Here is a 20914-nt window from a genome sequence, read left to right on the forward strand (position 1 = left end):
AATATGAACTGTAAAGAGATGTTCAGTAAATCCATAATTTTAGTGTCAGGAATAAGTTAAAGCCTCCAACACTAGGTAATGTCTTAATTGATTAAACTGTAATACTAGAAAGACAAGAAGTTTATTATAAAAAGAGATAATGAGGCCTTTCCACTTAAATAAAACTTTTGACTAAATAAAGACTCTATGATGTTATAGACAGTACTGATATATTTACACATTGTCCTTCTCAGGCTTCTTATTATTATAATTGCAGTAGCGGTCACAGCTAAATCCATAGCAAAATGAAAGCAAGAGGGAAGAACAGAACCCTAGAGAAGTAAAGTAGCATGCTGTCAGTCTCACAAGTGAGCAGCAGGACTAGGAATAATAACCAATTTTTCTGATGGCTTATGATCATGTTGATCTGCCTTAATGCTGTTTCAGTGTTATTTTTAAAATGAAATCCTTGCTATTAGTTTGCCTAGATAAATTCACTGAGACGTTATTTCTTATTGGTCCATCAAGTAGTCCCCCTTTTGAGTAAACTTACCATCTTTTTGTTAAACAGTAAGCCTATTAGAGCTTTGCTGAACAAGAGCAAAATTTGTATTGTGAATCTCATAAAGCTGCCAAGTTTTCCAGTACCCTTTTTTTTACTGCATGCTGGTGACTTGTTTATTTAGCATATAATTTAATAGCTAATTAGATCTGTAGTGACCTTTACTGTGTAATAAAGCAGGTAGTGTAATTGAAAGGAAAGAGTTTGCAAGCAAACATTTGCAAGTCTTGGGGTTTCTGAGAAGATTATAATGTATGTGGTCATCAACACTGCAAAATTTAGATTTAGTGCTTTAATTGAAACAAACTCAAAGCTAAGAGTTGGAAAATGCTGACTCAGAAGACATGGGTGCTTTCAAATGTTTTCTGACTTCCCTAAAATGTGAGGTAGGTCACTTTGGAGGTTCTTTCTAGATCTAGGTTCTAAATCCTGTGTAGTATTCAAAGTGGAAGAAATAGTAGAAATGTTTAGTTTAACTTGTCTGCCGCTTCTGCATGCAAAAGAATAGGATCAATAAGCCACAAAGATGGATTTTTGAGCCAGCACATTATCCAGTAAATGTATCCCTTAAGATTCATAGCACTTAGTATGTATCCTGTTGTCAGCAGCAGGTGCTGACTAGAATTTGCACTTTGGCTGTACTCATATGCATATATCACTGCTAGCTCTTCATATGATTATGTTCCAGCAAGTATGGCTTTTTTACAGGGAATATATTAGCTAGAAAATCTGTTCTTCATATTTGTGAATACAAGGTAAATGACAAGAAACTTCCCAACTTCTTAGAATCATTTTTTTAATTTATATTTATTATTTATTGGTGAAAGTGATAATCAGATTCTTATTTTTGTCTTTTTATTATTTCATCACTTTAAACTATCCTCTTGTTCACAGACTTCACCACTCATTTGCTTGCTTTATCCTCGTTTGGTCTTGTAAGGTGGATCAAAACAGCTGGTACATCAAAGTTAGATAACAAGGTGACCTTGGAAACCTGAATGACATAGAATGACCTCTCAAGAGCACCTGGGAATTCATATCCTTACAGAGTCCATGGTGGAAAGAGTAGTGTTCCTCATATTTTGTTCTTGTATCTTTATTATTTCAGTTGTTTATGTATTGGTCTGGGAGGGACAGAGGAAAATTGAAGCAGAATGACTGGACATGGCAAAACGTGTCAGCCCAGAGAGAGCTCAGTGTACAGCTCCTTCCAGAGTATGGTACTATGTCCTGCTGATCAATTTCAGATATAGTCCCGCCTCTACTCCTGGTATCAAAATACAGTTGGAGCTGTGTCTAAGTAGAAATTTCCTATTGACTGCTTTAAAAATGCAAATTTCACTTTGTCTTGACAAATCATAGAGTTCTGAAGACTGCTGATGAACTAATGTGAATTGCATTAAACATCACTTAGCGTCTTTAGTTAACTGTGATATGACCAAAGAGAATAATAATAATAATAAATTTTAATGAAGTGCTACCAAAAATGACTGGAGAACACTCATTTTTGAAGAATCTATCTTACAGTAAACAGCTCTTACTTTATGTGTATTTATTATAGAACTTAAGAGATATTAATTGCTCAGCTGTTGATATCAGCCACAATGCATAATTTCTTACTACTTCTGAATTTGCTTACAGCAGATAATGTCTGGATTTCATTGTTTACATGTAGGAGGCCAGTTAATGAAACATGTATTTAAACAAGCCATTATGGCTCTTTTGTGGTCTAGTCTTGCTCAAGTCTTACTTTTGTTACACCACTATAATTGCAAAGATTCTGGTGCATATCTTAGAGTCTGCAAATTGATGCTTGGATTGCAAAACAAGGATTAAGTAATTTCTGCTTCTGAAATATAACTTGCAGCTGTTGTATCCTTAGAAATGTGTGTTTCCATTCCCAACAGAATCAGACAGATAAATTCTATATATCTATAAAAGGAATACAATCGTGTTTCATTTTTTTCTGGTCAAAGGCAGTTTGTTTTGATGTTTGAAGTATGTAAATTTTCTCTCAAATTAGGCCAAAACCTCAGGCTACTGGCATGTTACTAATGCAAACTTAGAGTTCCAAAATTAGTGGATCCTTGAGTTATACCAGGATGTTGCTTTGTGGTCATTAGAAATAATTCACATTCTCCTTAATTCAAAATATAAATGCTAATAGAACAATGTAATATATTATAAGCAGTACAATAGGCCTAGGGGTAAATAATTTAACCTTCAAATATCAAGAGCTTCAGACAGATTTCTGAAGGAGCAATATACAAATAGATTGTCATGAGAAGACAAAATAAGGAGTGAAGAACTAGTAAACATAAAATGAGTTATTTGGTTATTTAGATCCACCACCATCCCTGCCTCAAGAGTTTATTAGGGACCATTTATTCTATTAGTCTTCTATAAATGTGTTAAAATAAAATAATGGATGTAGTGCATGGAAATCTCATGCAACATCCACTAGCTCCAAGACTATTCAGTCATCACAGAAAACGTTGTTCACAATCAAAAAAAGATAAAGTATGATAGGTATGCTTTTACTGTGATGACAAGTCAAAATGACTCCTGTGGCAGGGATTGGCGTACTTGCCCTCAGGGCAACCTCTAAATGGATGGTTGAGTGACTTCTGCTGTCTGCCCACTGCATAGCATATACAACAAATCTTGTCCTTCTGCGTCTTTCACACTGAAACAGCCTATCTTGAAACAAACACAGTGGAAAAAAACACAGAATGCATGTGCTAGTTTCTTCAGAAACAACAAATTCAACATATTATGTTTTTTTTCCTTCCGGAAACCTCTGTGTACGTATTTATCATTGATACGCGTTTACAAAAAAGATGTTCTTTCAAGATGAATTTGTAGCTTTTGTAGGATTGGTAATGGTCTGAAGTGTTACTTGTGGCTATACGTACCAAAATGTAATTCAAGGAGAGCACTTGTAGTACTTAATACTTCAATTTGAGGAACACAGGCTGCTATTTAAGGGTATGAAACAGTCCAGATATTTGGTATGTTGTTTGTGGTGCACTCCTTGAAAGGCTGACATCGATAAAGTGTTCCCACTGTAGAATCTTTAAATTACCCATTACTGTGTATGTAACAATTATCTCTCTTTTCTCTAATGTGAACAGCATTTCCATGCTTCTTCAGTGATACTGGGATAGTAGTTCAAAGCAGTTGTAGGAGAAACAGTGCCACCCTTTGGATCATCGTCATTTTCTTCCTTTTGTTATTTAGGCCTAGTCCTGGAAAGTGTGCTGAGCTCCACTGTTGTTATCATGGGTTCGTTCTAATAGTATTTGCAGAATGCTTATGCTTTCTCTGCAACTCGTGTTACTATACACTTATAAAATGTCCTTTTTTATTTTTCTTTTATTTCTTCTTTTAATTTCTGTGGTTGTTCCTAATGAGGATTAATAAAGTATCTCAGCAGAACAAAGTTCTTCTGGGGCAACTCAGTAGTAGTGGAGAGCAAAACTCTTTATTTTTCTTTAAGTTGATTTTTTTCTGCTTTTTCTCTGACTTCTGCTTAAAATAGGCATTGTATGCTTTTGTTGAACTCTAGCTGGATTTATTTTGTTTTTAAGGAAAGATTTAAGGATATGCAGCAACTATTCCATGTTTATTCACCCCTTCTTTTAATCAGACTTATATTTATTTTTAACTCAGCGCTTTAAGTACTCAGTGTAGCTGCTAGCATATGACTTCATGTTTCTCAGTCTTAAACAAACAGTAATTTATTATAAATTAAAAGATTCTTTCCTTCCAGAGAAAAGCTATAATAGATGTGTAGCAATTGAAGTGTTGTGCCAAATGCATTGGAATAATAAACAAAGCCAGCAAGCTTCTCCCCATGGCCTACTTAACAAGTGAGGCAATAATTCACATGCATGCAAGCTTTTTTCTTCCTGTAGGTTCTAGTTATTGTGGGTTTGGGCTATCAGTCTGTCTAGGTTTGTACTTCTCCTGAAAGATACTAAGTTCTCATAAATAGACATCGGCTCCCAAAAGCCGATGTCAAGGACGTAAATTCAAAATAACCTGGTTGCATTCAGCATTTGTGGGTAGGAATACAGCTAAAAACTTTTGCACCTGAGATTTTATTGAAAAGATTTATTTATCATGGAAGGACATTATTATTATTATTATTATTATTACTACATAATTTTAACCTGATTTAGATCTTACTTCTCCCAAACACTTGGCATGTTCAGGTTCATCTTGATGTCTCACTTAGCAAAAGAAAAGTGTGTTTCTCTGCCAGTGGGTTAAAAATGAAACTTAAGATTCCATTTTCTCCTGAGGCACTATGATTCTGGGGGACATTATGAACTGTAGTGCCAGGTATCTGTGCTGGGATAAGAAAAGAGGAAATAAACCTTTATCTGCAGTACTCTACAATAGGCAAGTGGTGTAGTTGCTTTGTACTATGTAACTGGAGAAGCATGGGAATGTGGAGTTTCTTACAAAATATTCTTTAGGTATTTACATTTTGATGCTAGTAATATGAACTGTCACAGAATATTTAAATTACTTAAGCATCTTGGGAGAATGCATAGCCAGGATACGTAAAACATTATTTAAGCACATAGTGATGATTATTAAGAGACTGGATATAATGAAAATGCAATGCTGGTATAAAATTATGCTGTTTTTTTTTCAGAGGTCTCCTTTGACTAATAGGCAGTGACTGAATATTGTGACCTACTACTTACTAAGTGAAATAGAAAATCTAAGTCCAAGCAGTACTTGAAAGAGTGAGAACAGTCATAGGGTCCCCATAAGATTTGAAGATTAGTTTCTTAAATTTCATTTTCATCATTAAATGAGATAGTTTTAACATTCTTTATATCAAAATTGCTGTTTTGGATTTTTTTTGTTGTTGTTGTCATTGTTTTGAAGATACTTTTGTAATGGTTATAACAGTATATTACTTTAAAAGTTATTCTACAGAGTGTAGATCAAAAATCACCGTTAGGTACTTCAAAGCAGATAATATTTAAATACTACGTTTAAAAGAAGTTTGGGCCAAAAACGTAAGCAGTGTACTCCCAGGGGCTTCAGCAATTTGGTTAACAATGTTTCTTAAAGAAAATATACAAATCTCACTTGAAATGTTCTGAGAATAAATAATTCTAGAGCTAGATGGCAAATTTGATTCAAGAGCAAGCTCTGTGATTGTGTCTGGCATAGAATTCTGTGGAGATGGGAGGAATGGGGAATTACGATCAGTTTAATTCCCAGGATCTTTGTTCTGAGAAATATAGGATTTAGGATCACTGCAAATCAGAAGTTGCTGTATATTGTCAGATGACAATCAACAAACTCTGCTCTCCACATTAATATCTTGTCAGATGCTGATATGGTTTTAATAATTTATTTCATCTTAAAACATCTGTACACATCTGACCAATAATGCAGCTTAATGAAAGAACACTCAAACTGCAGATATTAACACTTTGAAACTTAGGTAGCAAAATGATATTTGAAGAGCTTCATGCTTCATTCCTTGAATGTGACTGAGTTCTGACTGACTTGCGTTATAAATGCAGCCTGATCTAGTGGCTGGCAACCCTGCCCATGCCAGGGGATGTTGAAGCTAGATGATCCTTGAGGTCCTTTTCAACCCAGGATATTCTGTGATTCAATGATAAAGGGTCAGATAAGACAACAAGTACTGATACTCAGGTAAAATGCTCATTCAGACATTCAGGAAAAAAAAAAAGATTATAAAGTGTAAGATATAAAAAGGATGAAAAACGAATCTAAGCTTTAAGTTGAATAGAATTTTTAACAATTTGCAGTGATGACATAATTTTTTTGATATTTCTGTTGGAATATATATGCATGTTTGATGATTTTGGCTGTGCAGAACTCAATGGTTTAATATAGAATTATGATCACATGTTACTTCAGATATTGTAATTACAGTACTGAGTAATAGCTGAGGGTACAAAACTTCTAAATTACCATTTTAGTAGGTCTGCTTAGAACTGACAAATTGTATGTTCTCATGTATTGCTTGCAGTATGACTGTCAACCTCCTTCCTAATATGGCAGCTTCAGAAAAAGGTGTAAAGTATTGTAGTTATTAAGATAATCTCTTCTCTTGGTGGTGTCTTGCTCTTTAAAACAAATGGTACTTTTTATTTTCTAATAAAATGAAAATCCTTTTCCTAGAAACTAGGTGAAAAGTAGTCTTCATGTATAGAACACTATATTTTGATTAGTATGCAGAAAAAAAGAAAGATCTGCACAGAAAGCAAACAAAACCATGTTTTTTTGAGGTGGAAAAAAAAATTAAGTTAGTTTAATAGTTATAAAGAAATTAGTAACTGCAACAGAATTTCCTTCCAAATTCTTTCATGTGGAGACGAGGTGTTACTGAATCATGAATGGTTCAAGGATTGCGTGAGACAGTCTTTGAGAACTAATTTCTGTATTCATTAGCTAAATGAAAACTAATAATTTCCATTGAAAACTTCTAGGTCTAAAGCCTTTACTGGGTGAACAAATTTTTGTTTCATTGCTCATCTGTTGCTTGAACAGTTGAGATTGTCAACAAAAGTAGCAATTGCGGTGATAATGCACATTAGTTGTGAAATTCAAAGAGATGAATAAATCTGCTCAGTCAGAACTGGAATGACACCATTAGTTCATTTAACAAATGTACTTGTTTAGATGTTGTGTTTTTTAGCCATTACTGACCTAAGAAGATGTATTTTAACTGAAAATGTGAGAAGCTGCATGTCCACTTACTAGTACCTTGGACTCTGCAGTCCTGAGCTATCTATTCTCTGGGTTTATTTTAAAGGATGTTACATCTAAGCAGCTACTTAAAGCTGCCAAAAGACCAAAGGACATTTCGTTTTGTTTCTGTAGACCAGCAAATCAGATAAAAGTTTCAGGAGACATAATTTTCCATCTGTTTTTCATTCTTAGTGTACCGACACAGATCTTTTCTGATTTTTTTCCTGCAGAATCATGGTATAGCACATAAAAATTGCTTAATTGTATCCATGTTTTCAGGTTCCAAATTATCCTGTGGATGGTATTGTTCAACAGACATAAACCCAGATTTATTATATCAGACATCTGAGTTACATTGGATTCACAAACTTTGTGTACTTCATGATTCTTCAATTCAAAATTAGGGTGCATACATTTCAGTTATGCTGTCCTACTTCAGGTAGGATGTAAAACTGAATGTTCTCATGCTACTAGAGAATTTGTCACAGCCAGTGGAATAGATAATTGTATTGGCTTTATGTTTGGAGAAAATAAAGTTACAGACAGATGGAGATGGGAAGAATCCAGTTTTTGCTATGTTAGCCAAAAAAGCATTTTCTACATTGCTAATGAAGACTGGATGCCATATCTAACATAATCGTTTGTTTAAAAAAAAAATCAACAAATTTGAAGCAGAGATAATGGGGCTACAGAGTGCTCTGTTTGTGTACCTGCTGTTATTTTAACCTATTTAATAATTAGTTGTCTCAATGGAAGTGATCGCCTAGAGAATATATATATTTTACATAGCCTTACATTTAACCTGTGGATTTCACAATCATGTATATAGATAATAAAAAAACAGTATAATCTAAGAGCAAGGCCAGTTCTATAAAAGCTGTGCTGTGACTTGAATGCCATGTGCTGGTATTACAAGCTATTTGAAATTAAAGAATCTACATCCATGGAAGTTAGGACCTAGGACTTATCTGTAATCTGGATTGCCCAGAAAAGAGCTTCAACTTGTTTGTGGCTACTTTTCAACACAAGAAAGCATTCTGTAATAATATATACTGTTTGAAATTCAAGTAGGATTAGTTTTTATAAAGAAAGTGGCAGCTGAAATACAAATAATGTTATTTTATGATTCATTTTCCTTGTCTTTTGCTTGTGTATGTTGATGTGTAGAATGATAAATGTTTCACTCTAACACTCTTAATAATTGCTCTTTTCTTTTGTAGGTTGTCTTAGTCTTCGCTCTTAGTATTGGTGCTCTTGTAATATACTTCATAGATTCATCAAAGTGAGTATTTTTGTACATTTTCCTTTCCCTCCTTTCTTACAGCGTCTTTCTTACACGTGTTTATATTGCTCCATTCATATACTTCAACTCTGAGCTTGGCCTCATTGCCAGATTGTGAAGAATTCTGTAATACTGCATGGTCTACCAAATAACTCAAGGATGGGAAAAAGATCTTATGTAAACTGGATTGAACATATTCACATTGGATTTGTAGAAAGCATAGGCAGAAAAACTGTGCTTCTTTGTGTTGAGAGAACACATAGTGTTGTGAAATTTTTATGTTCATTGGGCATATGTAGAATCTTTCATGTTCAAGACTACAGTAATAAACATAGAGGAAGAATATTTGTGAATAAAATTAGCTTGCAGCAGGAAAAAAAAAATTCAGGACAGTGACAGAAATGCTTCTGAATAGAACAGAAAGCTTCTGAATGAAGCACGAGCACTGTTTCCTGCTTTCAGATTTTCACCTCCTGAATTTAAAAGATACCTCCCTAGATAAGGTGAACACTAAAATTTTCCAAATCTGAATATGTTTTTAATTATGTGTTGACACACCTATATTATAATACCGTGTTGTGGTTTTAACCAGGCAATAAGTTTCATCTTGACCTTAAAGGAGATGTTTTGATGTGTAACAATGTAACTAGGAATATCCTTCCTTTGGTCCCATTCATCCTCTACCCTCATTTTAGACCAAGCTTGATGCTGGCGCTAGTGAAATAAATAAAACAGTAGTCTAAAGCAGAAGAAACCTGTGATTTAATAAAACGCTACTCTTTTGAATTTACTATTTTGAGAGGATGATATTCTGAAGTATAAACAGTATTTCAAAGGTCTTGAACATTTTCTTCTAAACTACATTTAGGCTTACCTTTTCTGCAACAGCTAAGCCATACCTTTGTAATCTAGATAAACCAAGCATAACACAAGAAAGTTAGAGATTTGTTTATTTATTTGTTTGTTTGTTTGTTTATTTTGTGGAGAGGAAAAATCCAAGTACTTTTGTGAAATTCCTTGAAATATGGACAATACTTCTTTCCCCTTCGTAGGAGGATTATTTTCTTTAATATGTCACCATTGAAGCATGTAAGCTTTTCTGAAGATGTTTTTAAAACACAGTGCAAAAACTTCAGGGTGCTCTACATATCCATGTCAAAACTGTCAAACAGAATAGGTTATTTTTGATTCCTAAGTGTATCATTAGTAAAAGTAATTCCTTTTAGGATCTTGTCAAATTTGAAATGATGAAGGTGAGAAGTGAGGAAGACTTGCAGTCCCCTTTATAAAATAACTGAGAAAATGGAGAATGTGTTCTAGCCTATAAGTGATCTAGTTGCATATTGGACAGTGACATATGTGATCGTGTGATTCCTCTTCACAGTGCATTCTATAGCTGTTGTATTCAGCCTGTGCTATGGACACTTAGACATTATTTGATCTCACATGTACAGTGACAAAAATCAAGTCTTCTATACAGAGCTGAAGACTACTAGTGTAAGCATTTGTCCAGAATAAAATAATTTTTTCCTAATCTGCCAGTAGTTTTCTAGACACAATGGTCAGCTATATCCTTGAAGAAACCCTACATAACTTCATGCATACAATAAATAGCATTCAAGAAAGATGGGAACAGCTTACAATACCCTTTTCTTGGATGGTGAGGGAAGGAAAAAGAGTGGTTTGTGTCAAAGACTTGTCATTATTAGTTCCAGTGACAGACAATGAGGAATTCAGTAAGGCCAGTCCTGCATATATTACCTATTGTTCCCTCAACTGAAGTAATGGCATAAGTAATGGCAAAAACAGGCTGGCAAAACAAATTTCATTACAGCTGAGAGGAGTGTAAACTCCATGCTTTTATTTCCTGCATGCCACTGATTTGAATCATTGTCTCCTAGTGCCACAAGATGTGCATATAACATTTTTTCCATGCTAGTAACCAATGGAATATTTCAGTCTTTAAAAATGGAAAATCATTTAGAAGGAAATTTCTACCTTAGCATCCCTAACAATTAAATCTTGTCACTTCCTGATAGGAAATGTTTCACTTAGTACCAACAAAAAACCTCTTTCCTTCCTTTATTTGTAGCATTTCATTCATAAAATACTGCTTCCGTAGACAATGGTGTTTTTCAGTACTAGCAATAGCAGTTAAACATGAAAAATGTTTATAGAGGGATTTTATAAATATTACCCAAATCATTAATTTTTGGATAATAACCAAAGCATTGACATTTTATGTCTTTAATTTTGCTTTCAACAGACCTTTAAAAAAAAAAAAAATCATAGCACTTACACAGAAGATTTTTTAATAAGAAAGTGATTTACTTTTGTACAAGATAGCATAATTTATGCTAATAATGGTTCATTTCCAACTTATGTTTCCTTTAAAATTGTTTATAATTCAGTTCTTCAAGATAAGAAAATAATGGAAGCGTGCCTCAATTTCCTCAATTTTAAGAGTAAAACCAACAGTCTTCAGTCGGTTCTCTAGTTTGCTGTAGTGTTGCAGCACTACAACATAGAGCATGTTGTCTGCAAATACTTTTTCATTTTCCACACATAAGTAGTTTCCACAACTTCCTTCCTTCCTCTGTCCAGTTCGGTTTATTTTTCTGCTTCTAAAAGGTGGTTTAACACATGCACTTGGAATTACTCGTCTGAGTTTTATTGACATCAACAATGAAGGTGAACTGCCTCTTTTCTTTTGTCATCCTGACATCTGAATTTCATACTTCACTAGTGGCTTGAATAGAGTGGGGAAAAAAAATTTGCTATAATCATCTTTAGGCATGACCAGAAAATGCACTAGCAAAGACCTTCCTAATTTTCCACTAAACTATTAACTCAGAACTCCCTTTTTCACTTTCTTGCAATTTCAGTAGCATGGAAACTGATTATAAAGTGAATATTCTTTTCTCTGCTTCTGATTTCTCTTGTGGGGTGAAATGCAGTTCACAACCGTAGATATGAGCTGTTTCTTTCAGGTGCAGAAATGTAATACTTGTCCTACATAGCTTGCCTTCTAATTACTGCACTATCTCCTGAAGTCTACCTCATTTATTGGATTTCTTTCCCTTAACATTCAGCATCCACATAAAAATGATAGAGCTGATCAATGATGAGGTGAAAACATGTCTCGCTACTTCATATGTTCTGCTCACTTACGTTTTTCAGTTTAGGCTTTTTTTGGTGTTCATATTTTCAAAGGTATCAGTGTAGTTATTGCTCAATAGCTGGCTTTTCTCCAGTACTGTTCCACATACTATACTTAATTAGAATTGTACATAAAAGTGCCATCTGGCAAGGAGTGTAAAACAGCTGGATCTAAGAATAACAGCGGCATTGTGAATGGGAAGATGTACACAAATATTCACAGAAGTATATAGGATCACAAGCTAGTTCTCAACTGTTTCTTTCTTAATCAGACAGATTTATTTTTTTGTACATGGGAAATAATATTAATAAAAATCTTTTAGACAACTCTACTTTTTAATATTCTACTTTTCTTAGAATATCTGAGAGGATCATGGAAGTACTTTGTCTTATACACACTGTGAAGGAAATGTGTCTATTCTAGACTTTCCATAAAATTTCCCAAGTTTCTTTAAAAAAATGATAGATATGATCAGATTGATCAGATTAATTATGTTTAAAGCCTTGTTCTAAGATATGGTTTATTGAGGCAGTGTTTTGTGATAAGGAGTCACAACATTAAGTTCAAACATTAACTGTAAAATATTTTAAGGAAATAGAAAAAAAAAATTAAAGCTATTTTGTCATGTCTATTGCTTAACTGCTGACATTCTGCTTAGAGTGTCATTATCCATTCTTTGGTATGTTTTTTTTTTTTTTTTTTTTTTTTTTTAAATACATTAAAAAAAAAGTCCACATAAATATTTGGCTGTCTGAAAATGCTCTCTCAGTGACACATTACTTGCACTATGGTGTTCTGGTCTGTGAGTTTTAGAAATAATTCATTCCTGTATTGGCTTTCAGTGTCTCCTGTGATATCTTGTAGTTGATTTTTGGCTTGTTTTTATTATTCAGAGTGAAACAAGTCTTTATCATCTACTTAGTAACAATAGTAGATGGAAACCAAGCTATCAGAGATGCTATGTTAGAAATTTCTAACAACAACAACAACAAGTCAGGCTTCTTGTTTTTGGGACTTTTTGCATGGAAAAACTTTTGGAAGATTGAGTTGGAAATAAGTTGTCTGAGGAATTTTCTGCACAGAGAAAAGTAACATTAGCAAAACAACTGCATTTTCTTGCCTTATTTTGCTAGTAGAATAATTTCTTTTTCTATGTTCCATTTTATTTCAAGTCCTTATTAATTTAGATTTTCTGTGGGAATGTTTGTGGATAAATTGTAATTTAGCACAATGTTTAGTTTTGCTTTCTTTGCTACTATTGCCATTTTGTCTTGTGAAAGACAATTTAGCACAGCAAAATATTCTACAAATGGCAAACCTGATGAGGATTATATATTTAAATGTGCAGATACATTTGCTTACTGCTCAGGAGGATTCATATATCGTTTTAGACTGTGTTACCCCTTTTACAAATATGTCTGAGGTGTCTGAAGTTTAACTGAATAGATGGTAAACCTGTAAAAGTGCCACACACACACATACAAAAAAAGTTTTTAGATATCAATCTCGTATATTCATTAAAAGTCATTCAGCTTTTCCATATAATCTGGACTATTAACAGAACTTTTTGATGCCTTGCTCAGTTTCATGACCCTTAGTGAAAAGCAATTGAAATTTCAGTTGTAATTTAGACAGTAGTTATATCTGAACTTCCAGTGAATCCCAATGGCCTGACCTGTAATAACTAACATGTCAAAGATGCTCAGGAAAACAGCTTCCAGAGTAAGTTCAAGTTTTGGATCTTTGATTTAATTTCACAAAATATTCTAATACATTTTATTATAAGCTTCAGGATACAGTGTGGTTCATTTTTTTTCATGATGCATGAATTAAATTCTGGAATCTAGTTCAAGGAAATGTTGTTAGATGGTATTTACCACTGTTCAAATTGCTGTAATTACAGTGGTCTGTATCTTGGCAAATAGATTAAAACAATATTATTGTCTCCATAATGAGAATTCTTCAGACATAATGCAGTCTCATACAGATCATCCACATCCCCTGTAGTATCCTGCAGCCAATCTCATTCACAATTTTGATTTTTGTTCATCCTATTTTTGTTAATACTACAGCAACTTCTGACAGTTACTTTGAGTTATGATACATTTTGTTTAATGCTAAGATAAATCTAGGTGGATTTGTTCTTCACACACTTCCACAGCAGTAACAATAACAGCAACAAAACAGGAAAAATTAAAGGGGGTTAATCCTTGAGCTCTTAAGCTTATACAGCTTTTAATATTATCAACTAATCAATAGTCAAACTCAGTGATAGTTCTTAATTTAGAATGTAAAAGCTAGATTAGATGTAAAGGAATATCTCCTGGACCATTAACTTTGAAATAGTCTAGTCTTTACCATTATAACAAAAATATAATGTCAGCTCTTCCTATTGCTGATTCTTCACAAATCATAGAATGTATCACTTGTAAAGGCACAACACATTTTAGACCACTGAATAAGATTTTTGGTAATACATAAGGGCAGACACAGCTCATTTTAACTTTACCGTGTAGTAAATAGCTAAGTGTATATCACTGATGGCTTAATCTAAAAGCAGTTTGCAGAGGAAAGTCTTTTCAGTTGCACTGAACATAAGTTTTCCTCATTGTTCTGTGCACTTTTGTAGGAAAATATCCATACGTAAGATTCAGTGGTCACTGTTGCATTCATAATGCTACATTTTGAAGGATGGTGATTATGAAATGTAGTGCAGAGACTGCAGAATAGCCGAAAGATAATGGTCTTTGTTAGGTACAGATTGTGTTAACTATGAGAGAAATCCAGTAGCAACAGTGATGTGATTTTTTTTTTTTTTTTTTTGCAAAAAGCAAAAGAAGCAATCCACAATAAGGGGAAATAAAAACTGAACAAATAGTTGTTCTTCATATATTAATAAATACAAAGCTGTCGACTGCAGGGTCACATTGTAAGAATGTTATCTGTGAAGTTTTTAGATTTCATAAATTATAGCTTTTGAAATCTCACCTGAATTGAGGTGTAAGTAATGACTGAAGAAATTCAAAAGCAGTTGCACAATTACCAGTGTTAACAGAAGTAATGCATGACAAGATATAAGATGAGATAGTTCTGTTTGATTTGTTATTAGAGGATTGGGTATGACTGTATGTTTCATAGATTCATTGGTAGATATTTGTTTCTTGTAATACAGCAATCAATCACTACAGGAATTTTCCTAAGTAGTTCAAAAAATGTCAAATATAATGAAACATTTATGTAGAATTTAGATGCATCTTTTCTGTGTTATCCATCTCACAGCTTATATGTAATAAAATTTGGAAAACACTACCTGAATATTTTCTAGTGTTATTCAGCTAAATTATTAATATAAATAGAGTTGTTCTTCTGTATTGTTTATTGTATTGAGGAAGTAACATTGGATTCAAATGATTTCTAGTAGATGTACATAATCACTAGGTAGGAAATAGACAAGCATACTTTTTTTCTCAAAACAGAACAACCCAATTAAGTACAGTACCAGTAGTTTGTGCTTCTTTAATAGTGAAAACTAGTTAGTTATTTGTTGAATTTGAATTAAATGAGAAATATTCTGGATAGTTTTCAGATAAAATGCCCCACCCCCCTGGTGTTTCTTTCTATAATAATAGGCATATGAAGCTTTTGGGAAATATTTGGTTACTGTTTTGTATTTTTTGGTGTCACTTAGGAATCACGGTACATAGTCTTGTTGATGGGATAAAACTGAATCATCACAGAATCATAGAATGTCTTGGGCTGAAGAGGACCATAACGACCATCTAGTTTCAACACCCCTGCTAAGTGCAGTGTCACCAACCACTAGACCAGACTGCCCAGAGCCACATCCAGCCTGGCCTTGAATGCCTCCAGTGATGGAGCATCCACAACCTCCTTGTGCAATCTGTTCCAGTGTGTCACCACCCTCTGTGTGAAAAACTTCCTCCTAATATCTAACCTAAACCTCCCCTGTCATAGTTTAAAACAATTTTCCCTTGTTCTATCACTATCTGCCCTCATATACAGTCGTTCTCCCTCCTGCTTATATGCTCCTTTCAAGCATTGGAATGCCACAGTGAAGTCTCCCCAGGGCCTTCTCTTCTCCAAGCTAAACAAGCCCAATTCCCTCAACCTTCCTTCGTAGGAAAGGTGTTCCAGCCCTCTGATAATCTTAGTGGCTCTCCTCTGGACCCATTCCAAAAGCTCCACATCATTCTTGTGCTGGGGGCCCCAGGCATGGACACAGTACTCCAGATGGGGCCTCACCTCCCTCTCCCTGCTGGCCACTCTTCTTTTAATGCAACCTAGAACACAGTTGGCCTTCTGGGCTGCAAGCTCATGTCCATCTTCTTGTCTACCAGAACCCCCAAGTCCTTCTTCACAGGGCTGCTCTCAAGGGGTTCTTCTCCCAGTTTGTATATATTTCGGTTAATATCATTTCCTCTTGTCCTGTCATTGGTGTCATTGGGCACCAGAGTCTGGATCTTTCTTTGCTCCTGAAGGAGACTCCATCAGTTATTTATACGCATTGATAAAATCCTACTGAGCCTTCTCATCTCCAAAAAAAAAAAAAAAAGAAAAAAAAAAAAAAAATAGTCCCTGTCTCTCCTTATATGACAGACATTGTAGTCCTTTAATCATTTCATGGCCCTTCACTGATTTCACTTCAGTTTGCCTGTCTCTCCTGTTTGGTGGGCAGATCAAGACCTCCTGATATGGCCTCCCCATTACTTAACAGCAGCAAAGATGATGTTCCTCGATATGCTGGAGATGCATTCCCTGATGTAGCCCAGGATGCTGCTGACCTTTAACACTAGAGCACACTGCTATATTGCTGACGCATGTTGATCTTGTCTACTGGAAGCCCAAGATCCTTTTCTGCAGAGTTGCTTTACATCTGTAGCAAGATACATACCAAGGAATGATTGAAATTCAGGAGCTTGCCTTTTTTTTTTTTTTTTTTTAAATTTTTTGTTCAGTAGGAGAACGTGACATGATACTGCCTCTTGTTCATTTCTCTTAAGGACAGATGGAAGAAATTCAGCTCTAAATTACGTGCTGTCTCTTCTAAATAGTCTGTCAGCTATATTTACATAATAAGACTGCTCCAAGGGAGCAGGATTTTACGCTAAAATCTTGTTTCCTATTTTTTGTGGGGGAGGAATTGAAAAGATTAATAGCAATGCAAATATATTTTTGTGTATAAATATATATTTCTAGACAAATATAGTAGAGTACCTGTATCCTCGATGAGCTCTCAAAGCATGTTTTATTTTTCTTCTTCTTTTCCCTACACCATTGTATCAGAAATATGCAGAAAAAATAAAGAGAGATGAGGAAAATGATGATTGAAAGTTCAGAAAACTTATTGTGATGGATAAATGAAAAGAATGAGAAGTGGTTCATGTAGGATTTGTTCAGGATGAATTATCCTCCTGAAAACTTTTTTAAAACTTATTGTCTGATGTACCTTAGAGGTCTGCTGACAGTCAAAGGCACTTCCTTGGTCTCAATTGTTTTTCTTCAATTCTATCTTTCTCTTCTCAATCTCTTCAGAATTCTGTTTGCTCTTCTCTTTAATCTTTCTAAATTTCAGTAATGAGATGTCTAAATGTTTTGTCTAGTTCTTTATCTCTTGTGTCAGTTCTTCACTTTTATTGCTTTCAGTTCTTTTGAATATGATGTGATAGGATTCCTGTTTAAAGAAAAGGGAGAAAATACAGAAAAAAGTTTACAAAAAAATTTACCCCTTAAGTTGTAGTTTATGCACACAGATTGGAAATCAGCGACTGGCAGCCTCTTTATTCAGCAAAGCTGGGCTGAAATTTACCTTGGCTATGAGATTAATTATCCTAGTATGGAAAAGTAAAGATGAGTGTATCTAGAAGCTTCTTGGTAATACCACAAATGCTCTGATGTGTAACAACAGGCTAATGCCAACACAGAATATTTCTCCTGTGTTATCAAAGTTGCAGGCAGATCTAGATCTTCAATGTGTTTTTGTCTAGTGCTGTTTTTAGAAATGATGAATTATAGAAATTTTTGTTCATTGGATTGATGTTAGAACAGTTATTCTAGTGTTACGTTTAGTGAGTTGTTAACTTGAACATGTTTAAGCTTTGACTATTTTAGTATAATGCACCTTTTCTAGCAAATGTTTGCCTACGCAAAGAATAATTGAGACACTGAAATTAGTTTCACTGCTAAATAGTGAATAATCTGCAATTTTTTTTATTATTATTTTTTTTTACTTCTTTGGAGATTCTGTGTATACTTGTTGGATTCTGGCTTAGCTTGCTATTCCAACATCTCTGCACTTTATCATAATAACTAAGTTATGTAGTTTGGATGAAATTTAAATTCAATGCATTTCTTAAAATATTTTGCAAATTATGAATACCTTTACTGTGGTATTGCTTTTGTATTGCGTGTATAGCGTATTTCCAGGGTCTAGCATATGATATGATTTTTTCTTTCAAATATCTTCTTCTACCAAAAAAGGAAGAAAGATGTATCTCATTCCATTACTCAATTTCTAATTCAATGACAGCAGTGTGTTTCTCTTATGTAATGTAAGCTTCACTCTTTTACAGCAGTATAAGTTTGGACTTTTTGGAACTTTTTTTGAATCTTTTTTTTTTTTTTTTTTCAGGTTCTTTAGATATGAATCTAACTTTTACAGCACTTTCTATTTAGTTTACTTGCTGTCACTTGATTTTTATTCTAATTTTGTACATTTTCAAAAAATCTGTAGTTGTGAAATTCCTCTATGCCTGTTGTTAAACCATCCATTTTGTAGTCACCAGGTACTGTCCTGAGGACGATGTGTTATTTTGTTTATTTGATTATTTTGATTTATTTATATCCTGCCCTTGCGATGTCATTGGCACGAGATGTTCTTAACCCCTGCAGTTTGTCCCTTATTCATAGGTTTCTGCCTATTTCGCCTTCCTCCTCATATTTCTTCCCTTAAACAAAATTTGAATATGGTCACAAATTCATCAATTTTGTTTGCTCATTTTTCTTATGTGATGCAGGTATACAGTATTGAGTACTCTGAGCAATGAAGACTTATTTACTATAGCCAAATATTCTGTTTCACTGTGCTACATATGAACACAGGACCTTCAGAATTCGAAATTTAGTTCTTGAAGTGGGCCTGCAAATGTTTTACTTTATGCTGTTTGACTAATTACACTTCTTAATTTGTTTCAAAATAAAATTGGGCTCGATTCTGGCTGCTACTTATCTGTTTCATGAGACATGCAGACTATCTTTCTGAGTTTTAGCTGGCTCAGATTATGTAATTCAATCCTACTGGCAGAATTTCAAATGAGTCCATTTTCTGCGGTGACATACAGCAAATACAGTGAAGTTTGGTACTGTATGCATAAACTATTAGCTAGGTGACTGAAAAGGAACTGAAGGACAGTGGATTTCAAATACATGTTGTATGGAGAACTTTAGACTGATTTTTCAGCTGTTTTTACAATATGCACACATGTATGCAGTGTGATCCTTTTGGTACTAGTTTGGTCAATCCTGATTATGAATACTAGCTGTTCAGCTGCATAAGATAGCATCTTTTTTTATCTTGACACTAATAACGCGATGATTGGTGTAAACATAAGCTGTTATAAATGTTGTACAGATTCATGTAACTGGAATGTTGAAATCCTCGTGTTTCCATGCATCTTTCCTCCAAAAAAAACCTGCTACCATGAAGAATCTATGTTGTACTATTATTTCTGAGTGCTAAAACACCCTAAAACTTCCTGTAACATTAAGAAATTTTTCGAAGTTTTTTTTTCCTTCTTGCTTCAATTCTTTTTAACTCTGTGTTTCCTGGTCACAAAGAATGTCCAGGATGATGCCAGCAACTAGACAGAGAGAGGCTGTTGCAACATATGTGTTATTGTGTCTTGTACAAATGAAATCTTCCATTGGATTTCGTAGAACATTTTCCAGTTCTGTAATTGCAACTCAGTCATTGGCTCTGATGGGGAGGTACTGTCATGGCACATCAGACTTTTTGCAGTCCTAATTAATGTATGTAGTTTTGGACAGAGCATTACTGGGAATTCAAGCAATTTTTCAGCAGTTTTTCCACCTTTCTCAGATGAAAGTGAAGAAAAAGCTATAGAGTTTTTCTCATTCCATTTTTTTTTCTTTTTTTTTTCTTCCTTTTTTAACATAATAACATAATGAAAAGGTGACTTGTGAGGTCTGGAATACTGAAAGACTGAAATACTGAAGACAATTTTTTTTTTTTTTTCTGCAAGGACCTGAGCCTGCAGCACAGCAAGGGTATCAGTAGGATTTCAATATATATATATTTTTTTCATAGAAAATACTCTTGATAAAAAGTTGACTTTTAACACACTCACCCATGTAACAATTTTTCTCATTTGTAATGATAAACTCAGAGGAACTGAAATGATTCTGAAATGATTGAGGCATGAGGAAAAAATGTGATGCTTTCTGGCCAAGAGCAGACGCTTCGTAACTTATCACTTTGCAGTTCAAGGTAACTTGGACGAGAGTTTGGTCTTTTAGTGTAGCTGATCTGTGAGGAATAGATTTTGTTTTTTTTTAATTTTTAAATTCCGAGACGGTGTAGGCACACAGGAATACTTTTGACAAAAAATGTACAGAGAAATGTTAGCATTTCATAGCTTATTGGGAAAGGAGTAACAAATCTGACAAGTATTTAGTTTCAGTACATACAAAATAGAAAAATCTTCCCTCACTTGCTGTGTTGCAGATCAGTTACGTGATCTCTACAGCAAATAACATTCGTGCCAAGAAAGTTTATATTGGTGATTTTAGATCTGTTCTTGAGAAGTAGACTTGAAGTCATGAAAATAGATATTGTCCCCTGGAGAAGCCACAGTGTTTGAGAGAACAGTTAATTATCATTTTATATCCTCGGTGTTCTACTGACTGCTATACTGTCCCTTCCTGCAAATCTGCATGGGAATGTTTGTGATGACTTAGATTTAGTGAAATAATAGAAATTACAGCAGTGAAAACTGAGCAACTGGTAATCCGGCTTCATTTCTTCATCAATTTGCACTACAAAGTTGCTTTTGAGGAGCAAATTATTTTTATCTAAGATTCTGCCACATGTATTTATTTGTGCTTCATATAGGATACCTGAGCTCCATAAGTGGAAGGAAAT

The 20914-nt window shown here is 34.2% G+C and overlaps 1 protein-coding gene across 1 annotated transcript in view; it reads left to right on the forward strand.

Moving 5' to 3' along the window:
* The window catches only part of KCNMA1 (potassium calcium-activated channel subfamily M alpha 1), a gene marked incomplete at both ends in the record, with an annotated part of 433608 nt that overhangs the window by 195391 nt on the left and 217303 nt on the right, over positions 1-20914 (forward strand). The window contains one exon of the mRNA XM_079535276.1: positions 8515-8576. Within this exon, the coding sequence (XP_079391402.1) occupies positions 8515-8576 (62 nt within the window). The remainder of the gene's footprint in view (positions 1-8514; positions 8577-20914) is intronic.

This window comes from Tetrao urogallus (assembly GCF_951394365.1).
Source record: "Tetrao urogallus genome assembly, chromosome: 5".
Lineage (NCBI taxonomy): Eukaryota > Metazoa > Chordata > Aves > Galliformes > Phasianidae > Tetrao > Tetrao urogallus.